This window comes from Oncorhynchus masou, chromosome 30 (assembly GCF_036934945.1).
Source record: "Oncorhynchus masou masou isolate Uvic2021 chromosome 30, UVic_Omas_1.1, whole genome shotgun sequence".
In the NCBI taxonomy this organism is placed as follows: domain Eukaryota; kingdom Metazoa; phylum Chordata; class Actinopteri; order Salmoniformes; family Salmonidae; genus Oncorhynchus; species Oncorhynchus masou.
Genome location: NC_088241.1, coordinates 53,736,289 through 53,761,868, shown reverse-complemented (window position 1 = coordinate 53,761,868; position 25,580 = coordinate 53,736,289). Strand labels below are relative to the sequence as shown.

Genomic DNA, 25,580 nt, shown 5'->3' with positions numbered 1-25,580 from the left:
GGCATAGTTCATGTCAACTCTAGATGTGTAGTCTATGCAGTCTCCGACTGATAGGAGTTTTTGTCTTGGAAATAGATTTGTCCACTGCCACATAACGGTGAAGGGGTATGTTTGTGGCAAATAAATTATCAAAATTGGAGAGAATATCGTGCCGAAGATTAGTATAATGTGTCATATCTAGTTTACAAACTGGTGGCAATGCATTAGTTAAATTATATTGCGGCTCACCAGAGGGAACAGAACCGCATGTAGTTTACGTACAGAGCCTCCTATAGTAAGCCGACCTATTACCGATGCTTTCATTTCCTAAATGTCCCCGTCTTTAGTACGATCATGAATGAGTATTGTATTGGGTCGTTTGCCATGGAATATCAACACCGTAGCCCCGGCTTTCTATCGGCTTTGGAAAGTGTATCCTAACCAACGCATGTATGACAAAGACGCATTTTGCCAAGCGCATGTCTTTGGAAAGGGACACAGAGGCACATAATAGAAACGTGGTTGGAAAAACGCACACTGGCTATTGTTTAGAAACATCAGTGATATCTTGAGTGACACAACTACAACGTTTGAAGCAAATTACGAGATCATGATGGGCTTTGGATAACACATTCTTTGTGTCATTTTACGAAGCATCGTGAATTGGCGAGCCCCCGGAATACACCGACACTAATTTCCAGGCCACCCTTAAGGAATGATACCACGTGACCAAAGCGGGGCGGTCGAACTACAAGCCATTTTGGGGACCGTGTCAGTTTCCACTGAGCCACACTGCTGCATTTTTCGAAGAGACTCATTGGGAACACAAACACACCGTTCGGAACGCACAGCCAAAAGTCTGAAATATTAGACAACAGAGGACACTACGCGCCCAAAGTGCATAGAAGGAGAACACTACGAATTTTACGCATCTGAAATGAGCCCCGGGTTGCCTGGCGCTCTCTGCAATTGACAGCGTCTGCAGCTTGTTTCAAGATGGCGGCTGAGCTCGTATTCATTTTCTGCTGATCGCCCCCTAACTTTCATTGTCTCTCCATCTCCAATATCGCTGATCGCCAGCCAAGTCTCTAGGTATGTATTATTCGATATATTTTCTTACCAACAGATGAATAACGATTAAGTTTTCGCCGCATATATGTGTTTTTCTGCGGGTTTAAATGCGTTTCCAGCCCGTGGTGGATGAGGCTTTGACGGTGTCTCGCACTCACGGACGTGGAGCTCTGTCCTCGCACTGCTTCTAAAATTGTGTTCCCTTCTTGCGCAAGCCTTGGTTTTGCGCTCAACAGACCAGCGCATTGAATTCTTTAGTATTTAATGTAATTATCTCTTATGAGTGTCCATTAAGAGTGTTTCCGTGACGTTGGTTAGATTTCCACAAAGCCAGTGATCTCAATCGAACAAGACCGAGATTGGTGAGGTGTTTACGGCAGCACACAGTCCAATGGTTCTCCTGGTTGGTTTGGTTCCATATACTGTCCCCATTTTATAGAAATAGGATCTTTTGGATGTTGGGGATAGATCGGTGTGGTTGCATTACGCACATGTCATTAAGTGTTGTTTTTATTAACTTAACTTCCCTCTTGTTGAACCGGTCCTCTGTAGCCTGGTGGAGGGTAAAACCATTTAAATGATTTACTGAAATATCAGCACGATCAGTTAGTTGTTAAAGAAGGATTTGAATGTGTAGGTCTACACGCAAGTTGACAAAGGAACGATATTGGCGCACATTAATCATGCATAAACCAATTTTCAGATTTTTGTTACCATCATGTCAAGATGGTACAAAGGTCCATTGACTGATTCAGAACAAGGGTCCTCTCAATTAGCCAACCATATTTGAATTATCTGTAAAAGGCATATATTTACTATTGAGTTTCGTCACGACTTTATTTGCGCATGCTATGTGCCGCCATCTGTCAACATTTAGTTTTTTGAGGATTTGTAATTTTTTCCCACCACGTTTGGAACCAACAATCTGACCGTTAACTCACAATGGCGCATAACAAGTTTATAAAGCAGGAGTATGCATAAAAACCAACCATGCATAGATCAGACATGTTTAACGGTTTGCACCGATGTGGAATATTCTGTTGCTTGAATAGTTTGAAATGTGTTTGCATGGATCCATGGTGTCTTATGTTTTTATGCTTTCCTTCTTAATAATGTCGTTATGACCAGTTTATCAAGTGTGATATTCTGTCATGAGGAAGGGAACTGTTTGGTGGGAAAGATAAATAGTTTAACGCTGTTTGACAGTTGATAATCTCACAGAAATCCTCTGTGGGTGGGTTGAGGTTGCCAATGCCGGTGCTAGTTGAAATTCTGGTGTAGCCTGATTTGTGTTTATATAAGGTTTCTGTTTGTGATACTTGTTGGAATGCAACTTTAACGCACAGCCAGGTAAATAGAGATTTCGACATTGACTGCCCAGTTCTTGATGAATTATATAAAGAGAGGCCTCCTCTTTCCCATGTGGGGAAGTCTTCTGAAATGGTGATGGAAATCTAGCTTTGATGAATAGATTAAGGTTCCATCCAAAAATAGAGAGAATGGTGAGGCCATTCTAGACCAAAATAACCACAGCCCTCGAAGACTAGCCTGTCTTTATGGAGAACAATGTGACATGCATCTTTATTCATACTACATGAAAATGTTGTAAATTGTATGTAGATTATACACAGACGATTCTCCACATTTTTTGAGGAAGGACTCGCCTATTCTACTTCCCATTTTCAGCCATTCATTATAGCTGGATGGAGAAACCCTGGGTTGCAGCACACAGTTCATGGCCCAGAAGGTTGAGCTGAGTACAGTAGGCCAGATAGAATGCAATTGGGAGCAAATCTGGCCAACATCGTTATTGATAATACCCTGTTCTATGAGTTTCTCAACTACTTTTTTATTCAGAGCTTTATTTGTTGTTTGGCTGTGTCCTGTACGGATAAATGTGTTCCATGGTGATACTTGCAGATGAAGTTGCAATATGCATGTTAAAGCCTGGTATCATTTACTCTATAAAGGCTCTGCTATATTACCAGTGGTAACAGTTGTGCAAACATCAGTAGTTAATCGATTGATAGCGTAACAGGCTATCTGTTTGCATTGCAAACACGATGCGTGACAGCCACTGTAATGGCTTTGTGGGGTCCTCCACTGCGTTACATTCAAACACGTAGGATGAAGAAAGTGGTTTTTGTCTATGGCCATCACTGATGTCCAATTTGTAAGTCGCTCTGGATAAGAGCGTCTGCTAAATGACTTAAATGTAATGTAAATGTACACATTATTAAGATATTTTTTTTTACTGACGGGAAGAGCTGGGATATTCCACACCAGTGGCCTTTTGGCAGAGCCAATATCGGTGTTTCTATATATATTTGAACTAAGGTGCATCCTTATAAAATTACGATGGTTCTGTGTGCAAGCCCCGTAGGGTTTTTTTCACCATAGGCTACACGCATAATCCGTTTAAATATAGCGCCACCATGCAACATATTGCGCGGGTCACCTTTGATGCAGGCATGACCCAGTGCCAATCTCACTATTTCTTGTTTTGTCATGAGTTGTATTCCTAGTGTTAGGAAGCCAAAAGCATCTGACACGCAGAATCAGTCATTTCTCCCCATGTTTTAACTGACGGCTCATGTGATCGCATCCTATGTGTGGCAGAAAGACAAAAAGCCATTGGGAAGAAGAAAGATGTCTAGGCTACAAAAAGGCGTCACAACTAGACGTATATTGTGAAACTTATTTCATTATTTCCCTCCCTCCAGACAGTCGTTTTTAAACCTCTTTCTACTCCACATTGCTGTTACCTGCTGGCTATTTGAACTAGACTGTTATGTGGCACTTCATTAGTAATCCATGTCGCGTTGGCTGAGCAGTGGCGAGGTTTCTCTCGGGCTTCAACTTCATACTGCCAGAGAACATACTTGGTCGAGTGATGTTGTTATTCTACTGTGCGGTGCACACAGGCTGCCTGTGCAGCGTGCACACGGAAACGACACAAGCAACGGCCAACGATTAGATTTATCCAAACTAATACACAAAGCACGGGTAACCTATATGGTTGGCGACATAGGAACTGAACGTAACAGGCTTCGGTGTGAAAAAATGTTAAACCTGTCGGGAATTGCAATATGGTTTTCGAGCGAGACGTTCTTTACAAAATGGCAGCCATGGTGCGGGGACGGACTGTAGTCTATTGGCTTCGCGAGGGAAGGACATATATTTATTCTCATATTATTCGCAGTCACATCATCAACGCGAGCGGTGATCTGATCTTGGGCGAAGCAAATCTCTCCGTATTGGACCCTGGCGAGATGCCAAGTAGTGGAACCTAAGTTGCCATAGAAACGGTAAGACTTTCCAAGTGTGTGTGGTTACACCTGACGCCGAGTCAATTAGCTTACGGTCTCCCGCATCCTCGAGAGTTGAAAGATTAATTCATTGAAGAATGTGATATGAAATGTTGCAATTGACCGGAATGATGTTTCTTATCATCAGGTTCCAATATTAGAAAGTAAGAACCCCTCTGTGTTTTGGCACTAATACACTGACTCGCTTTAGAATATATACCCTGATGTAGGTTGGATAGTTCGACAGCGTTTCTTCGTTTTTATAGGACTAGGGTACTATCACATTTCCTGAGCGACCAACGACCTCCGTTCTCCCATATCTATCTATAGAGGAGCGCTGGGAGGTAGGCTATATGAACCATCCCAATGAAAGGATTGATTTATGACAACGCAGCTCTTTCGGCTGTAGCTGTGCCCTCGACAAATCCACACGGATCGACTCCCACCAATTGTTAGCTATCAATCAACCTTTGGGTCAGCTTCTGAAAAACGACAACCCCTTCCCTGGTTATTATACTATTATCATAAAGTATGGGTGTTTCTCTAACAGTAGAACAACAAAACATCCTTACAAATGGGTTTAAAGCGGTTTAATGAACGACTACTTGATCAAGCTGTGAAAGATCTGTAGTCCCGATCCAATGATAGGCTTTCATTGTTGCTGTCTGTTTTGTTACTGTCTTTTTTTCTTCTCAAAAGTATCCTCAATTTATCAAGTCTAAATTATATTTTCATTAACAAGATATAGGCTACCTTCCTGTCAGATTGTGACTCTGCTCCTTTGTCCCTCGCAGGGATCTTCCTTCCATGACGATGCATCGAACGACCAGAATTAAGATAACTGAGCTGAACCCCCACCTCATGTGTGTGCTGTGTGGTGGATACTTCATCGATGCCACAACCATTATAGAATGTCTCCATTCATGTGAGTGACACTTGGCTGAATGCAGACATGGGAATTGGACCAATCATGATAAATATGACTGTTGCAAATTCACACTAGTAGGTAGCTAGTTAATTACTCAAGTTTTTGTTGACCAATTTCACTCTCACATTCTCTTTTCACATAATTGCATTGGCTATTTATGTAATTCGCTAGATGCTACAAAGCAAATCAGGGTTTGGGGGGTGAATAACCGCTATATGATAAATGTAACAGGCATTTTTCATCGTTGGACTGTAGGGTATTGTGTTATCCACTGAGAAACTGATCCAGTGTTTTCCCCTTGGGTTTCAGTCTGTAAGATGTGCATTGTGCGCTATCTGGAGACCAGCAAGTATTGCCCCATCTGTGACGTGCCAGTACACAAAACCAAGCCTCTGCTCAATATAAGGTCATTAATCACTTTGTTTCTTTTACATTTGTTCTATAGCCTTGCATTGTTTTGTCGCATTTCTGCTGTTTCTCGCTATTATCCAATCCACCCAATACAGTTAGATGTCGTCAAAGGATTGGTCTAGTTTCATTCAAATGTTGCTACTTTCTCAACATCCGTCAATTTATTAAAACCTCATAGAATGCAATGAGTTCTGGGTAAATATGACTGATTATGAACATTCTTCAAGGTCTGACAAAACCCTACAAGACATTGTCTACAAGCTGGTCCCTGGTCTCTTCAAAAGTAAGTGTAATGTGTTAAATCCCTCTTATCAGTCATGTCATTGTCTTGTTCTCTGTGACGTATGTATTCTGTATCTACTAAATGGTTCATCCTGAATTGTTGATTATCCTGTTTAAAATTGGAGCTGCTGGCTTGTCTCCCCTGGAAAATGGTTTAAAACCCACCTGTGGACTGATTCTGGAAATGGGTGCTATATAGTTAAAGCATGAGGTTGCAATGCATCAGCTGATTGATAATTACATTTTTCAATTGTATCTCTATCCCTATTCAAATAAACATTTGTGACAGTTTTTTCTCTCTTTCCTATTAGATGAGATGAAGAGAAGGAGAGACTTTTACGCAGATCACCCTTCTGTAGATGGTGAGTCTCTGCACTCTTTGTTGATAGTTGCTTTATTTCAGATTTTTTTAAACTTGTATGACTGTGATATGTGGTTGTCTCACCTAACTACCCTATAAGAGCATATGCTAAATGACTCAAATATAAATGTTAACTAAAGGGTTCATGACCTTTCTTTCCTAGGGCAGATAGGGTGCAAGTCTACTGGAGATGTAAAAAGTTAATTGTCATTAAGTAGTTTTATTTCTAACAACAAAAATAATGGTTGATTTATTTCCTGCTCCAGTAATATTCTATTGGTTTTCCCTCTACAAAGCCACTAAAATTAACTTCAATATTAGCCGATAGAAATCCTATCATTATAGGAGAATACGAAGCTCTCACTTTCACGGTTTTACAAGTTTTTGTGAAAACTCATGCAACTTGTTAATTTGTGTCTGTAGCTACAACAAGGTCTAATGAGGATCGAGGGGAGGTGGCGGACGAGGACAAGAGAATCATCACAGATGATGAGATCATCAGCCTCTCCATTGAGTTCTTCGATCACAACAAGTACGTCAACAAGTCTGTTACAGCCAGGCTTTTTAAAAATGATTACATCTAGTTCGCTATTGATTCATCATAAGGTCTAAGGAAGACAATTATGTTAGAACATTTATAGATGTATACTTGTATTTATTAGTTCAGTGTGTTCAGAAACCGATTAGGTCAGTTATTTATTATTCTGTAGTGACCCTGGTTTATAAGTGTGTATATCGACGTTGCCTCTCGACCATGCTTTTGTGGAGCAGTCGATGGTGCACTGGGCTTGGGGCCAGAAGGTTGAGGGTTTGAGCACAATTCCCTGCCTGTTTCATTACAATACATTACAGTGTATGTTTTCCTTTCTATAGTCATTTTAATTTTGAGACTTTGGTTTTACCAGTGTTCTGCTTTTTTTGTATGTGAATTTCCAACCATAAAAATCTTGAGTGCATTATCAAGATGTTTTCTAACACATTTTGTAAAACAAGTGTAACATTTGTTTTTCTCAGGGCTGAACAGACCGGTGTGGCTGAGGACCAACTGACTAAAGAACAGGTAGGCAGCCTCCGGCTGAAGCTCAGAAGCATTCCATATCAGATAGTTCTTACACTCTGTTGCTGCACAGAGCCTATTGCTTGGTTTCTGATAGAAGATTGTTCTTAAATCTGGACCCTTAAATAGCTTGTCTTCAAATCTCACTGCATGTCTCATCTCCATTTTCCATGTTCTTTATTGTAAACAAGGGTACAGTATAAAGTGCAGGTGAGCTGTTTTTTTTTCGGCATGAATCTTGTTCTGGAGGCAGCTCTGCAGAGTGGTCACTAGCTGGCACAGCTACAAATCCTATCTGATTTTAAACCTAACCTTAACCAAAAAGCACGTTTTTCTTTGTATACATTTTTACAATATAGCCAAATTGCTCAGTTCTGCCTCCAGGACAAGACTTCCAGGACAAGGACAAGAAAATAAACATCAACCTGCATATAAAGTACCTCAAATTAAATTGTCTTTACTAACTATAGCTACATTATTTTCTCTTGCTATTTTATTGTGTATTTGCTGCAGACAGCTTCAGTTTTCTGTCTGAGTTTGGTCTGTAGTAAAATGTAGGTTTGAGCTGATCTAACTGGCTCTGTCCTCCTCCAGGTGAACAATAAGAGGTATCTGCAGTGTCCAGCAGCCATGACCATCATGCACCTGAGGAAGTTCCTCCGCAGTAAGATGGACATCCCCTCTACCTATCAGGTAAACATTTGTTTGGTTATATGAAATGACACAAGGGCAGCCATAACTCTTGCATCACTATGTTATATTATTATTATATATATTTTTTGAAATAAGATGAATTTAACAACATCAGTACATATCACTGCAAGATCATTCTCTCATATGCTTCTATTGAAACAATAAAAAAGATCAAAGATATTCAGCAATTCTTGAAGGACAATGGAAGTTCAGTAGAATAAGTACTTGTTGGCCTATTTTTATAAATCATTTTGTAATTTCTACAATGTAGGTTGAAGTGATGTATGAAGACGAGCCACTGAAAGATTACTACACATTAATGGACATAGCCTACATCTACACCTGGAGAAGGGTAAGAAACATAATATTAAAGGGGAAGTTAGTAAAAACATGCAATTAAAGGCAATGTAAATGTTTTTAACAAGTTGGAAGTAATGTTTTTTTGTTGTAAATTATTGCATGACTTTTTATTTCAACCTTTGGCTCAGTGATATTTCTTAGGCCTACTTCAAAGTGTGGAATGCATGAAAGTTCACAGTTCAAAAGCTTTATTGTCCATAAAGGAAAAAATCATGATTGCCCTGCAAGTTGAGACAAAGTAGCTCTAAGTATTACAAATATTTTTCAGAATGGCCCTTTGCCATTGAAGTACCGCGTCAGACCGAGCTGTAAGAAGATGAAGATGAGTCATCTGCAGCAGGAGGGCCAGAACAGCACTGGTCGGTCCGCTGAGAGCGACTCAGCCAGCGACAAAGCCTGCAGCCCTGCTGCTGTCCCCTCCACCTCCTCCTCCTTGCCCAGCCCTGGCACCCCGGTGCAATCCCCACACCCACACATCTCCAAGCCCGTCAATGGAGCCTCCACCTCAGCCCCTACCAGACCCTTCCCCTTTGGGAAACCACGGAAGGCCTCGCTGAATGGTTCTTCTGCATCCTCGGGATGACTGGCCTGAAATCCGGGCCGACAGCCAACGCCAGACCGCTCAGCTATTATCTTCATGCCAATATAGTTCCATTGTTGTAGACGCTCTCTTTTTGTTATCGTTGTTATAAATATATGATATCTGTTTAAGTAGTGGAAGTGAAGCATTTCAATAGGAACATAGCAGGGATGTGACATTAAGTTGGTGAAAGGGATGTTGGTGATAGATGAATGGTCGAAAATGAAAGCCCCCAAAAAGCTATGTTTTATTTTACAGATGTGACTGAAGATGGCCTTTATATTATTTCCTTTATTTTAATTATTTTTTTCCCATATCAGAATATACATGTGTTGACTCTTGTAAGTGTGTATTTCAGCCTATTGTTGTCAGATAAAGCATGGTAGATTCCTATAGGCTTTACTAATATTTGAAACGTTGCATCTATTGTTCTTTCGATTGGCTTTTGGAAAGCATTTCACAGAGAAATATAATAATCAATATATTATGTGGAATCAACTATTGTAGTATTGGGCCCACAATTTTATGAGAAAACATATGAAAGATCTGCTAAATGTACAGAGCTTTTATTAGGCTGTAGGCTACTGGGGGGGGAAACATACTTTTTTAGCTGCTGTGGAATCGAATTGCTTATAGCCTCGACATCCCTGAACCCTTGAAGCAACCAAGCAGTTCAGAAAGTCCACACACACACACACCCATGTATATAGCGAAATATATGCATATTTAATCAGTAATTATGTCAAATACTGTCCAGAACACCCCCCCCCCCCCTCCCTTAATTTCATGCTAGATGACAAATGTTTTTTGATGTCTCCCATGTTCTGCGTATTTGTATCGCTCGATTGTATGGACAAATATTGTATTGTTACTGTTGCACAGTATAACATCTAAATAAAACATTTTACACTTAGACGTTTTGGGTGTGTTTTTTTTAAATTTTGTGATTCATTCATCTGGTATTGTCCCCTCTTTGTAGGCATTTTGAAAATGTCTGTCAATTGACAATTTACATTTTCCTACATTTAATATATTTTAGTTTCATTCATGCATTAAGTTAAATATCTGGTTTTTTGTTGTTCGAATAATAAAATATCGCAGACAAAGCAGACCTCCACGGACATTTTGAAAAGATGTCTCGGGCTGGCGCAGCATTGATTTAATTTAATTCACCAGAGACCACTAGTCGCAAATATATTTTGTGTTTTGAATAGGCCTAGAATATCCTTGACTTAGATATTTTCCGTCGCACTCAATATCTGTAGCATGGATTATACTTTTAATGGGTGAAAGAAATTGCTGCTAACAAATTGAAAGAACACAGCATTTCTTCAAATTACAAAATAGGTTTTCTACAGAAATCTACACATTTAGGTGCATTTCAGATCGAGATCATATTTTTTTGTCAATTGCTTGCAATATTTAAATATTTCAATAATTGCATGTCTTTGTTCGTCTGCCATCGAAGTGAAAATGTATCAATAGCTAAGGATTTAATGTTGATGTAATATTCCATTGGCTACAAATAGATGCTATTAAAGACATGTTAATAACTACAGTACACTTGTCGCTTCATACGAGATTCGTCTCCCCGACAAAAATAAACCGGTTTTTATTTGTTGACATTTTATTTATTTAAAATATCGATTAAAATATAAATATTGACCTCGAAACGATCAAGTTTTATAAAGCCAATTTTGCTCGTGGAGGAGAGACAAAGTGGTAATACTGGTCAAAAGAACCAGAAAGTGGTTGACGTAGCCTAAAGCCACAATCCAACGATTTTCCAAATGTCATTCAATAATTTTATAAACTCATTTGTGATGGGTTTATATTCTTGGTCAATGTGAGTAGTTTTACATTTCCAGATAACCTACATGGAGGCCTTTTTATCATCCCATATTCTTACTGAGCTGAGAGATATTGGAAAGTCTTGCTGCGTTCAATGTGCTAGTCGGAACTATAGGAAACTCGGACATTTCCGACTTGCTAACTGGTTATATATAGCCGACACGTGCGACTTCAATCAGTTAGGAAGTCGGACATGTCCGAGTTCCTAGTTCCAACGAGCATATAAACGCAGTATTAGTTCTCGGTTTATAGTGGTGAGTTAAAGGTATGTTATTCAGATTGGGACGTTGATGTTGATTTGCAGATGGCATGATGTGACTTAATTTGACACACTTTTGTGCAATAGACAACATTTGGATGTGTGTGCTGGTTTACATTTTTTATGTAGCCTACAATAGGTAACTAGTGTTTTGTTTTACGTAGCCTATAGGCCTGCTGGCATGATGCATAGGTACACTAAGTGCATATAAGTCTTTCAAACATCTAAATATATTTTATATTTGAGATTCTTCCAAGTAACCACCCTTTGCCTTGATGACAGCTTTGCACACTCTTGGCATTCTCTCAACCAGCTTCACGAGGTAGTTACCTGGAATGCATTTCAATTAACAGGTGTGCCTTGTTAAAAGTACATTTGTGCAATTTATTTCCTTCTTAATGTGTTAGAGCCATTCTGTTGTGTTGTGACAAGGTAGGGGTGGTATACAGAAGATAGCGCTATTTGGTTAAAGACCAAATCCATATTTTGGCAAGAACAACTCAAATAAGAAAAGAGAAACGACAGTCCATCATTACCTTAAGACATGAAGGTCAGTCATTGCGGAACATTTCTTCAAATGCAGTCGCAAAACCATCAAGTGTTACCTCTGCTGCAGTGGATAAATTCATTGGAGTTACCAGCCCAAATAAATGCTTCACAGAGTTCAAGTAACAGACACATCTCAACATCAAGTAGGTGAATGTATGATCTCCGCATGTGTGGTTCACACTGTGAAGCATGGAGGAGGAGGTGTGATGGTGCTTTGCTGGTAACACTGTCAGTGATTTATTTAGAATTCAAGGCACACTGAACCAGCATGGCTACCACAGCATTCTGCAGCGATATCCCATCCCATCTGGTTTGCGCTTAGTATGACTATCATTTGTTTTTCAAAACGACAATGACCCAACACCTCCAGGCTGTGTAAGGGCTATTTAACCAAGAAGAAGAGTGATGGAGTGCTGCATCAAATGACCTGGCCTCCACAATCACTGACCTCAACCCAATTGAGATGGTTTGGGATGAGTTGGACCACCGAGTGAAGGAAAAGCAGCCAACAAGTGCTCAGGATATGTGGGAACTCATTCAAGACTGTTGGAAAAGCATTCCAGGTGGTGCTGGTTGAGAGAATGACAAGAGTGTGCAAAACTGTCATCATGGCAAATGGTGGCTACTTTGAAGAATCTAAAATCTATTTAAGTTTGTTTAACACTTTTTTGGTTACTACCTGATTCCATATGTGTTATGTTGTAGAAAATATTAAACAATTAAGAAAAGGTGTGTAAAATCTTTTTACTGGTACTGTATATATATATATATATATATATATATATATATATATATATATATATATATATATATATATATGCAATCGCTACTCCTTCCTTCTATTTCAAGGCACTCCACACCTAACTGGGACAGAGCTGATTGGGACTTCATCGGGTCCTCAAGTGGTTTTGTTTTACGCAGCCTATAGGCCTACTGGCGTGATGGGTAGGTGCACTGTAGGCAAGTAGATTGCATTAATGCATGGGTGACCCAACAATCCTTCACCGCAGATGCCAAGGTTTAGCCTTTAAAATGTGACCAGTGCATAACAAACATCATGTGTGCCATGGTGATGATATGTTACTCTATATGTTTTTCAAGGCCATTGATTTTATCAAAGGTAAATTACATTTGAAGAGACATTGAGTGGTTTCAAGCTTTATCCATTATGGCGAACACATATTGGTTGTGGCAGCAGATCAGATAATATGGACATGATTTTTGATTTTACTTTGAGATGAACTCAATGAAATAAAACTACAGGGTTCAGATACTGTAAGGTAGTTTCTCATCAACTGTCTGGTCTTCCAAGTGACAACACTCAATTTAAATCTGACAAAATCTCTATAAATATAGCGCATTATAAAACATTTGAAATATGCTTAAAGATGTTAACCTATTTTATAAATCTTCAGTATGTATGTACAGTCAACTCCAAAATTATTGGCACCCTTGATAAAGATGAGCAAAAAAGACTGTATAATACAAATACTGAGCTAAATTGTATGCTCAAAGGATTGGAAAAAGTACATTATGTTATACTAATAGGCCTACAATTTCTCAGAGATAGAGATTTTGTTTAACAAGTAAATAAAAGGTTTAAAGATGGGTGCCAAAATTATTGATTCTAAATGATTCTATATAAAATCAAACAAAATAAAATCTGCATTAGCATTCTAGTTTATTCAAGTTAATCTGAGCTTCAGGAACTGTATTGTGGCCTTCCATGGCTTCCTGTTTCACTGGGGTATACCAATTAGGTAACACACATGTAAAATCCCTTCATCATCCATCCCCATGGGGAAAGGTAAAGAACTCACAAATGAAAAGAGACAAATGGTTGTTGACTTTCATAAATCAGGCAATGGGTATAAAAAACAACTGAAAACCCAAATATACCACTTTCCACTATTAGGGCAACAATTAAGAATTTTAAAACCACTGGAACAGTGGTAAACTTGCCTGGTAGAGGGCATGTGTATTTGTCCCCATGCACAGTATGGAAGTTCAGGAGGCAAAGAAAAGTACAAAAACCACAGATTACAGAACTTGGTCGCATCTTGGGGTCACTAAGTCTCCAAATCTACACCACCTCCATGCCAATAAGCTATTCGGAAGGGTTTCCATAAAACAGCTTTATTGAGAGCAAACAACTAATGTAAATGCCTGGAGTTTGATAAACAGCATTGGCACTTGGACTGGAACCAGGTGTTATGGTCAGATGACATGAAAATAGAGCTCTTTGGCCAAGCACACAACTTGTTGGTTTGGCCTCGAAAGAAGGATGCATATGCAGAAAATAACCTCATATGTACTGTAAAATATGGTGGTGGATCTTTGATGTCACAGGGCTATTTTTTATTCCACTGGTCCTGGGGCCCTTGTTAAGGTAAACTACATTATGAAATGTACAAAGTACCAGAACATTTTAACCAAAACTTGGCTGCCTCTGCCTGGAGGCTGAAACTCCAAGCGTACATCAAAATCCACAAAGAAATGGTTAATTGACCACAAAATCAACATTTTGCAATGGCCATCTCAGTCTTCGAACTTGAATCCCATTGAAAACCTGTGGTTTAAATTGAAGAGAGCAGGCCATAAGCGCAGACCGAAGGATATCAAGGATCTGGTAAGATTATATATGGATTGGTGTAAGATCCCTGAAAAGGTGCCTTTATCCTCGCAAGGGGAGGGTGCACAAAGTGTTGAAAACAGGGGTGCCAATCATTTTGACACATCTTTGTTAGATCATTTTGTTATTACACTGAACAAAAACATAAACACAACATGTAAAGTGTTGGTCCTTGTTTCATGAGCTGAAATAAAAGATCCCAGAAATTTTCCATACACACAAAAAGCTTATTTCTCTCAAATCTTGTGCACAAATTTGTTTAGATCTCTGTTAGTGAGCATTTCTGCTTTGCCAAGAGAAGCCATCCACCTGACAGCTGTGGCATATCAAGAAGCGGATTAAACAGGATGATCATTACACAGGTACACCTTGTGCCGGGTACAATATAAGGCCACTCTAAAATGTGCAGTTTTGTCACACAAGACAATCCCACAGATGTCTCATGTTTTGAGGGAGCGTGAAATTGGCATGCTGAATCCAGGAATACCCACCAGAGCTGTTGCCAGAAAATGTAATGTTAATTTCTCTACAATAAGCCTTCTCCTAATTCGTTTTAGAGAATGTTGAAGTATGTACAACTGGGCTTGCAAAAGCAGACCACGTGTAACCACGCCAGCCCAGAACCTCCACATCAGACTTCTTCACCTGCGGGTCATCTGAGGACAGCCACCCAGAGAGCTGATACAACTGTGGGTTTCCACGACTGAAGAATTTCTGCACAAACTGTCAGAAACCATCTCAGGGAAGCTCATCTGCATGCTCGTCGTCCTCACCAGGGTCTTGTCCTGACTGCAGTTCAGCGTCATAACAGACTTCAGTGGGCAAATGCTCACCTTGGATAGCCACTGGCATTCTGTAGAAGTGTGCTTTTCACGGATGAAAAACCGGTTTTATCTGTACCGGCGAGGTGGCAGACAGTGTGTATGGCGTTGTGTGGGAGAGCGATTTGCTTATGCCAACATTGTGAACAGAGATATGCCCTGAAGAGATCCTGAGGCCCATTGTCGTGCCATTCACCCCCCACCATCACCTCATGTTTCAGCATGATAATGCATGGCCCGATGTTGCAAGGATCTGTAGACAATTCCTGGAAACTGAAAATGTCCCAGTTCTTTCATGGCCTGCATACTCACCAGACATGTCACCCATTGAGTGTGTTTGGGATGCTCTGGATCAACGTGTACCACAGCTTGTTACAGTTCCCGCCAACATCCAGCAACTTTGCACAGCCTTTGCAGAGGAGTGGGACAAACTTCCTGTCACGCCCTGGCCATAGAGAGGCTTTTATTCTCTATTTTGGTGAGGCAAGGGTGTGACTAGGGTGGGCATTCTAGTTTCTTTATTTCTATGTTTTCTATTTCTTTGTTTCTTTGATTTTGGCCGAGTGTGGTTCCCAATCAGAGGCAGCTGTCTATCGTTCTCTCTGATTGGGAATCATACTTAGGTAGCCTTTTTCCCACCTGTGCTTTGTGGGTAGTTGTTTTCTGTATAGTTTATTTGCCTTACAGTACTGTTCGTTTTTTGTCTTTGTTATTTTGTTTGAGTGTTTTTTGAGTAATACAATATCATGAACACTTACCATGCTGCGCTTTGGTCCATGCCTTCCGACGAGAAACGTAACAATTCCACAGGCCACAATCAACAGCCTGATTAACTCTCTTTGAAGGAGATGTGTCGCGCTGCATGAGGCAAATGGTGGTCACACCAGATACTGACTGGTTTTCTGATTCACGCCCCTACCTTTTTTCTTAAGGACCAACAGATGCATATCTATATTCCCAGTCATGTGAAATAATTACTGCGTCAAATAATTACTGTAGAAGGAATTTTAGGAGTTAGTTACATGTAATTACCATCAATATATGGAAATTCCATATAAATAGGTGTATGTCTTATCAGTGCAACAATGGAAAGGGCAATTTTGATATTGATTATAATGACTTATAAACATGTTTTATTTGTTATTATGTATATTTATAGGCACTGCACAATTTTAAAACGGTGTCTGTGAAGATTGTATTGACGGTTTTGAGTCCTCGACCACAAGATCCCAAGAAAATTGTATTTGCAATTGCCTGCTGGTTTGTAGTTGTGTACGCTATTATACACCATATTGGCTGTATAAGTTTCTCAGTAAATCGACAACAACCCCTTCAGTATTTAGACTACACTAATGCAGATGTTTGAGATCACTATTTTCATGACATTCAAAGGTCATTTTCAAAGTTTATTTTTATTTATTATTATTTAATTTATTGCATGGCTGTTTCGTTAGAACCTCTATCCCCACTTATTCCTTATCTGATCAAGCATTGGATTTACTGAAAATATTTGTAAACTAATTTGAATCATGATAAATTTCGACAGATTATTTCCCAAATTGACAGAAATTAGGTCCGTGCATTAGCCTAATATTGTTTATTTGAACATTCTGCTAAAATATCTCGCCATGAAACGACTGAGCTTTTTAACTTTTTGCTTTTTATTAAATAATAAATGTTTTTAATCTTGACAAAATACAATATTCATTAAAACGTTTCAAATGTATGATTTCTCTTGTAGCCTTGTAGCCGACATGGTGGAACTTTGGTTTCATTAATTTGTTTCATATGTGAGAAACTTTGGAGCTGTGCATATTGGTCTGATAGGTCTGAAAGAACGTAGGTTATGCACTCTGTCAATGTTGGTTAGTATTTGGGTGGTCCACCAGTTAGGTGCGTTGTGGAACTTGAATAAAAAACAACGTTTTATTTCACCAAATTTTTACATTCTGTCATGAAGAGCTGTTATTATGTTCAACATAATAAAAAACGTTTTTTTCCCATCTCAAGAGGTTAAATAAAAAAAAAAGACTATAGTAAGTGCCTATTTAGTGACAAATAAGGTAACTGTTGACAATAACAGGGTTGACAACTTAATCTTAAACCATCCATAAATCCCCTTGTTTACAGGGGGAATAGAAACGTGTTGTGTGCACCAGGGAGGGGCAAATAAATGTAAGCTTTCACCCCCAAAATTACATTGTTAAAACATTTCTAGTCTGTCAATCTATGGGTAACAGGGTTGACTTGCTATGCTCGACCCTCTCATTTTTCCACCACAAAACACCAAAAATTGCCAAAAAGAGTAGAACCAGCTCACCTGCTTTAACACTATGATTTGACTACTAGATGTTCAATGTTTTTTTTTTTTAAGGAATAGTTTCACCATGAAAAAAAAAAAGAGTTCAATTTATGTAACAGGGTTGACCTTGAAATGAGGCTTGTTTTTATTATTCACTAATCACATTAAATAAATAATCATCTTCAGAAGTAACAAAATAACTAGGGCTTACAATGATGGTGAAAACTTGGAGAAATTATGGGGTTAAGGGGGTTAAAATCTTCCTAGAAGTCAGAGGATGCTTAGACAGACATGTCAAAATGCTGAACTTTGGCACTTTAGCAAGTTTATTCATATTAAAAATCGTATTTATTGAATATTTAATGTGGTCTATATTAAAGGGCACTTTATATAATATAACAGGTTTTCAAAATGCAATATGGGTGTACAATTTGTACTTTAAATATCTTAGGGATGCAAAAGGAACTAATTTCATGTAACAACCCATTACCCTAATGATTAATAATAATAATGCAAATCATATATGCATTTTATATAGCGCTTTTCATTATACAGATTAAAAAACAAAAGTAGGCTACATGTAGTTCTTGGGCTGGACAATGGTCTTCAACAGAGGTTGGCTCGTCCAGGTCATATCCAACTCCGGTGCGCTGCATATAGGCCCAGCCTACTACCACAGAGTTTCTAAACTAAGAGGCGCAACATCGCAAGACTTCCGGGAACGCCTGCGAAACAGACCAAACAGACCAGGCCGGGTTTTCATTTTTTTTTAAGTCAATGACAGAAGTTAAGCATTACTTCTTAGTTGTTAATTTTCTCAAAGTCTAAAGGATCAAGCGAGATTCGAGACAATGTCTTAAGTAGTTGAACATGTTGCTACTCCAACCTCGTGAAAGTGACAAACTGAAACGTCAAAACAACTTTATGTCAAGTGCCTTTGATTTGACGGCCTGCACACGCGCATTTCAGGGCGCCAGACAACCGTTAGACCCGGTGACTTGTTCTACACATGATCTTTGCTAGCCAAAGTCGATATGACATCGCCTACACGTTTTTCGATTGGAGAAGCAGTTTTAGCCTGTCTTCATAACGTACTGTCTATGCTACAACCATCTCCTGAAAGTTAGTCTAGTCTTCACTCTCCCCACTCAGCACTCTCATTTGTCACGCTGTTCTCAGCTCCTCTGATGCCCTAAAGCAGGCTTGAGTAGAGGGAATCAAACCTAGTCATTCATGTCAGACTTTTGAAGATACAAAAATATATCTAAACAATTACCATTTTACATTACTCTCAATTTACTTAGCATAAAGCTTAATTTCGGGAATAAAAGTACTTACAATCAACCGTAGCTAGGCCTATAGCCTAATGTTTGATGTAGTTAATGGCATAGCATTTTTTGGTCACCATATAGACTAAGCATATATATTTTTTAATCATATATATTAGTGCGTATATATAAAGCCTATAGGCCTATTGGTTCAATGGAGCTGCACCACATGATATCCCCATGGTGGCTACATTGTTGCAAACTTGTTGCAAACTGTTGTGTAGAATCTCTCTCACTTCAACGTTTCAGTGGAGGCTAACCATTTGAAGCTTCAAAGTAACAATGTTGTTATTCTATAATTAGCTTTTTTTATGTGCGTGAAGTTGCGAGCCAAGTCAACCACTAAATGGATTATTTCACCATAGAAAAAAATCATACTGATTCTCTCTTACTTGGGCAATATATGTTTGCGGGAGTGAGACAATGGAAAGCAGAAGCAGAAGGGGCACACTTTTCACGTCGTTTCTCTCGGTCGGCATGCTATACTTCAAAGTGCAAGGACTGTCCGATGCGCGTCCACGTTCAACCGAGAACACTCCGCCTGGGACCTCATTCATAAATTAAGATATGGTGGGTTTAGCCTATATATAGTTTACAATTCCACTTTCATATTAGTACATTTAGCTTGATTTGAATCAACGACAGGTAGCTACCATGTGGCTGGACCAGTTTTCTCAAAAGCGTAACATGGGTAACTTTTTGCTTGCTATCCAACCAAGCCAACTACCAAGCCAATTCACCAAATGTACCTGAGAATTAGATTTTCAGTTATGTCACTGCGATTGATTAGTCAACACGCAATAATAGGCTACCTGAAAATAATTAATCTCGGTGATTGACAACATACAGGTCCTGTATACTGTCAACCACTGAGATTAATTATTTGCTTTGCTAGCTTCATAAAAAACTGTTTATCTGATGGATTTCAGACATCTCTTTGGTAAAAAAAAATCTCTCTCACTCAATTCAATTTCAATTTAAGGGCTTTATTGGAATGGAAAACAAATGTTTACATTGCCAAAGCAAGTGCAATAGATTATAAACAAAAGTGACATAAACAATAAAAAATTAACAGTAAACATTGCACTCAAAAAAGTTCCAAAATAGTAAAAACATTTCAAATGTCATATTATGTCTATATACAGTGTTGTAATGATGTGCCAAGAGTGTGCAAAGCTGTCATCAAGGCAAAGGGTGGCTACTTTGAATAATCTAAAATATATTTAGATTTGTTTAACACTTATCTGGTTACTTCATGATTCCATGTTATTTCATAGTTTTGATGTCTTCATTATTTTTCTACAAAGTAGAAAATAATACAAATAAAGAAAAACCCTTGAATGAATAAGTGTGCCCAAACTTTTGACTGGTACTGTACATATACACTACATGACCAAAAGTATGTGGACACCTGCTTGTGGAACATCTCATTCCAAAATCATGGGCATTAATATGGAGTTGGTCCCCCCTTTGCTGCTATAACAGCCTCCACTCTTCTGTGAATGCTTTAAACTAGATTTTGGAACGTTGCTACAGGGACTTGCTTCCATTCAGCCATAAGAGCATTAGTGATATTGGGCACTGATGTTGGGTGATTAGGCCTGGGCTTTGTGCAGGCCAGTCAAGTTCTTCCACACCGATCTCGACAAACCATTTCTGTATGGACCTTGCTTTGGGCACGGGGCATTGTCATACTGTCACAGGAAAGGACCTTCCCCAAACTGTTGACACAAAGTTGGAAGCACAGAATCATCTAGAATGTCATTGTATGCTGTAACATTAAAGATTTCCCTTCACTGGAACATAATTGTATACTCACAAATTCGTCCAAAAATGAGGGCTGAAGGGCTTACTTTGTCAACTTCCCTTGCTTGGCTAATCATTTCGACCCACGATAACGATGGCCGCGGGGATTCCCCCAAGGGCATAAGGTAAGTGGAGGAGGGTGTCTTTTAATGAGTTTGAAACGCAGCCATGAGAGTATGCATATTCATGTCTAGACTTGTAGCATGTCATCTCTCTCTCTCCATTGAATACAGGCGGTTGACGTCAACAAATATAATCGAATATTCAAAACAAGATTTACAATAATGAGATGTATTCACTCATCCAAAGAAAGGAAAGGCGGGAGCAAGACAGCCCTCCGTGACGCTTTGTGGACATCGACTCCCATTGTGAGGGCCAAGAGACGTGTATCTCGTTACAGCTCAGTGACGCAACCAGTTTTTGCTTCCGGTTTGTTGCTACGGCAACAGTTCCATGCTAACCCAAACTTGAGGCTACGGGAGTTAGATGCTGCACTGCTTACTGCTGCTTTTCATGGAAAACTCACATATTTATTAGACATTTATTAGAAAAGTGGAGTTCTTTAAAAAAAAATCTAATTGTAATCATGAGTCAACGACAGGTTTTACAAGGTAAGATCATTCGAAGTTGCATGTTTTCACGACTGTTTTCAAGACTGTTTTGATTGAACCCCAAGCAGTGCCAGGCAAAACTTGAAGAACATGATAACTCAGTTGTTGAAATATTAATGGATCTATTTTTTAGTGTTTGAGCAGTATCAGAAATCAAGGACACAGTTTGTGCAGACTATTGCTGAGCTTGCCACAAGACCACAAAACATTGAAACTTTACAAAATGCTGGTAAGTTGGGACTTGGGTCGCCTACAGTACCCATTTCTCTCTAAACCAATATCCTCTTTCAGGTGACTTTCATTGATGTGCTTCTGATCACATTTCTATAGCTAATGTTATCTGTTATAACAAGACACAAGTCCTTCCCTACTGTACCTGTCCCTCTTCTAGGTGTGATGTCCCTGCTGAGGCCTTTACTGCTAGACGTGGTTCCTACCATCCAGCAGACAACTGCTCTGGCTCTAGGACGACTGGCCAACTACAATGACGACCTAGCAGAGGCCGTCGTCAAGGGAGACATCCTCCCACAGCTCGTCTACTCCCTGACCGAGCAGAACGTATGTCTCTGTCTGTGTATGTGTTTGTGTACACCTACATACCCTCCCTCATTCACCATGCTGAATGTTGTCCCTGACACTGAGAATGTGTTGGCATTCTCCCCTGGGAAGGGGGCCACTGCAGAGCCTAAAGCACCTTTCACACCACAGCAGGGCCTCACTCTCTATCTGGTTTCTACCTTCTCACAGGGATCTGGGTGCTTGGCCACTGCTCTGAATGTATACTCTTGCTAAAGAGCATCTGCTAAATGTGCATTAAATATTTTATTCTCCCATCGGTGTGTGTGTGTGTAGAGGTTCTATAAGAAGGCAGCAGCGTTTGTCCTGCGTGCGGTGGCCAAGCACAGCCCTGCTCTGGCCCAGGCCGTGGTGGACTGTGGAGCGTTGGACGCTCTGGTCATCTGTCTGGAAGAGTTTGACCCTGGGGTCAAGGAGGCTGCTGCTTGGGCTCTGGGATACATTGCACGCCACAATGCACGTAAGGATATAGTACATGCGCATACACACACACGCACACACACACAGTAACACCCCTCCCCTTTCTGTATGTAGACCTGTCTCAGGCGGTAGTGGATGCGGGGGCCGTTCCTCTGCTGGTGCTGTGTATCCAGGAACCAGAGGTGGCCCTGAAACGCATCGCTGCCTCGGCCCTCAGCGACATCGCCAAGCACTCCCCTGAGCTAGCTCAGACTGTGGTCGACACCGGCGCCATCGCACACCTGGCCCAGATGGTCCTCAACCCTGATGCCAAACTGAAGGTGAGCGGGCAGGAACACTGAGACAAAATAAGGCCTACCTAGACAGGTTTGCAGATTAAATGTATGTCATGTGGAAAGACATAAACAAGATGAGGTTAGATGTTACAGTCGTCTCTAAACCCACTATCTTTCTTTCCTCCCTCTCCTCTTCTTCAATTCCTCTCCCTCCCCATGTCCTCCCCCCTCCATTCAGAGGCAGGTGTTCTCTGCCCTGAGTCAGATCAGTAAGCACTCGGTGGACCTGGCTGAGATGGTGGTGGAGGCAGAGATCTTCCCTGCTGTCCTGGCCTGCCTCCGAGACCCAGATGAGTACGTCAGGAAGAATGTTACCACACTGATGAGAGAGATCACCAAACACACACCTGAGGTACACACACACACACCAAACATCAGAGGTACACAGATGATACACACACCACACTTCAAAGCACACATTAATCTACACCAAACACCACACACTAGAGGTACCAAAACATATTCTCACCTGTATCCCTACCCTTGCCTGAATGTGTGTGTGTGTATAGCTGTCTCTGATGATCGTGAACGCGGGTGGTGTGGCGGCGGTGATTGACTACCTGGGTGATAGCCGTGGTAACGTGCGGTTACCTGGGATCATGATGCTTGGATATGTGGCCGCTCACTCTGAAAACCTTGCCATGGCCGTCATCGTGTCTAAGGTGTGTGTGTGCACTGTGCATGTCTCTAAGGTGTGTGTGCACTGTGCATGTCTCCAAGGTGTGTGTGTGCACTATGCATGTCTCCAAGGTGCGTGCGTGCACTGTGCATGTCTCTAAGGTGTGTGTGTGCACTGTGCATGTTTCTAAGGTGTGTGTGCACTGTGCATGTCTCCAAGGTGTGTGTGTTTGTGTGTGCACTGTCTACGAGGTGTTTGCTCTTGCACCCTGCCTCTCCCTCATAACCTCTCTCTTCCCTCCTTCCCTCTCCTTCCTAACTGCTCTCCTCCTCCCTCCTTCCCTCTCCTTCATAACCTCTCGCCTCCTCCTGTCCTCCCTGGTTGTTGTTGCTCCTCCGGCCCAGTAGGGGGTCCCCCAGCTGGCCATCTGTCTGTCTGAGGAGCCAGAGGAGCACATCAAGGCGGCCACAGCGTGGGCGTTTGGCCAGATTGGCCGCCACACCCCGGAGCATGCTAGGGCCGTGTCCACAGCTAACGTCCTGCCCAAGCTGCTGGCCCTCTACATGGATACGGACAGCTCAGAGGACCTGCAGGTCAAGGTAAGGTGTCATAGGTCAATGTTGTCACAGGTTACACAAAACCTGTGTAGTCTGCAGGGATGCTACTGAAGATCTTACTGAACAATTATGAGGGTCATAAGAGCTGCAGAAAGTAAGACCATAACGTATTCTCTATTATCCTGAATCCTGACATCTCCCCTCCCTCCTTCTGTCCCCCAGGCTAAGAAGGCTCTGAAGAGCATCCTACAGAAGTGCACCTACCTGCCTGCTCTGGAGCCCCTGCTCTACGAAGCTCCCAGCAACATCCTGAAACATGTTGTCTGCCAGTTCAGCAAGGTGGGGGCGCATTTCTCAACACTTATTTACATAGGCCATATTCTGCAAGGGCCCCACACAGCCTAATACTCTTTTCAACTTGGAAATCAGAATGTTTTAATACATATAAGTTGAGGACATTTTTAAAAACATGTTTGAGAAACATCATTTTCATCAGTAGTTTATAAGTGCAAAACTTGATTTAATCTCTGTCTGGGAAACCAGCCATGAACGTTTGGTTCAGACAGCCCAGGGTTTCAAATTCCAGTGCATTGTATTCATTGTATCCTCCCCTTTCCCCTTCTCTCCCCCTCTCCAGGTGCTGCCCCATGACAGCAAGGCTCGTCGTCTGTTTGTAACCAGCGGAGGCCTGAAGAAGGTTCAGGAAATTAAGGCTGATCCTGGATCTGCCCTGCAGGAGTACATCAACTCTATCAACAACTGTTACCCTGAGGAGATAGTGAGGTACACACACACACACACACACACACACACACACACACACACACACACACACACACACACACACACACACACACACACACACACACACACACACACACACACACACACACACACACACACACACACACAAAAACATCATATTCATCTAGCATGTTTCTACTACCAGGCATTTCCTCAGCCCCAAGTGAACCCTAAATGTGTCCTCTGTTCTCTTGCTGTAGGTACTACTCCCCTGGCTACTCAGAGACTCTGCTGGCGCGGGTAGAGAAGTACCAGCCTGTTTGAGGGTCTTAGCCCAGCTTACTGGGGGTTACGGGCTCACATACCTCTATTACTGACGATTTCACCCCCGACCATGAATATGAGGACAGCAGACCTATATAAAACAATATCTTATTATTGCAGTGATTATGTTGTCTGTCTTTGTCTCAATGGCCAGTACATTATCATATGGACTGTATATGCATTGTCATAGCTGTTTAGGTCTGTGTTAGCATTTGTTAAGAGGAATTGCATCATTAACTTGCTCAACAGTGTACTCTGTATGCCTCAACAAGTCACTTATTAGTATTGAACCATTGTATATGCAGCTAATATTCATAGGTGTATTTTATATTTATAGGATATATGATTATTTCCACTGGAAATGTAATGTTGTGTGCATTATTGCTTTTCATCCAGCATGCAGGTCTTTCAAAAAATAAAATAAACATTATAGTAAATGAAACATAACAAGCCTAACACCATAAATATTGTGAATTAAAACAGGACAGTGAAAATAAAGATGTACTCAATTTTAGATACGAACTCTGCATTGTTATTTCCATATTCAGTATTTCCTCCATAAAATAATGTTTCTGAGAACGAACTATGACCTGTACATGGATCGTCTTCATTAATATAATGTCTTCCTAACGATTCCTTTGTTGGACCTCATCTTATAAACTAGTACTCAGTTGAATGTCAACAAATTAATTTTGATTAATAAGAAATATTCGGGCACATTTTTAATCATACAGACAGAATGTTGTTGACATCTGCCTCTGTGGTTGTTGTAGGCTACCGCACAGACCCTTAGAAGTTGTAAGCAGCACTCTGCTG

The 25,580-nt window shown here is 40.6% G+C and overlaps 2 protein-coding genes across 3 annotated transcripts; both read left to right on the top strand.

Annotated features, from left to right (window-relative positions):
• Window positions 1-733: 733 nt before the first annotated feature.
• bmi1a (bmi1 polycomb ring finger oncogene 1a) lies at window positions 734-9,943 on the top strand. 2 transcript variants are annotated; one of them, XM_064949322.1, is made up of 10 exons: window positions 734-1,071; window positions 5,153-5,283; window positions 5,596-5,692; window positions 5,925-5,980; window positions 6,291-6,341; window positions 6,764-6,872; window positions 7,355-7,400; window positions 7,992-8,090; window positions 8,362-8,442; window positions 8,719-9,943. In XM_064949322.1, the coding sequence occupies exons 2-10, from the start codon at window positions 5,166-5,168 to the stop codon at window positions 9,031-9,033; spliced, it is 972 nt and encodes a 323-aa protein (XP_064805394.1). In that variant the 5' UTR covers window positions 734-1,071; window positions 5,153-5,165; the 3' UTR covers window positions 9,034-9,943. The 2 variants fall into 2 exon arrangements, with proteins under 2 accessions (XP_064805394.1, XP_064805395.1); XM_064949323.1 differs by lacking the exon at window positions 734-1,071 and adding an exon at window positions 4,395-4,522.
• Window positions 9,944-21,031: 11,088 nt separating this feature from the next.
• On the top strand, window positions 21,032-25,278 carry spag6 (sperm associated antigen 6). The gene is made up of 11 exons (XM_064949908.1): window positions 21,032-21,189; window positions 21,323-21,418; window positions 21,581-21,747; window positions 22,042-22,225; window positions 22,300-22,505; window positions 22,699-22,872; window positions 23,030-23,182; window positions 23,547-23,738; window positions 23,919-24,035; window positions 24,334-24,479; window positions 24,701-25,278. The coding sequence occupies exons 1-11, from the start codon at window positions 21,165-21,167 to the stop codon at window positions 24,762-24,764; spliced, it is 1,524 nt and encodes a 507-aa protein (XP_064805980.1). The 5' UTR covers window positions 21,032-21,164; the 3' UTR covers window positions 24,765-25,278.
• The last annotated feature ends 302 nt before the right edge of the window (window positions 25,279-25,580 follow it).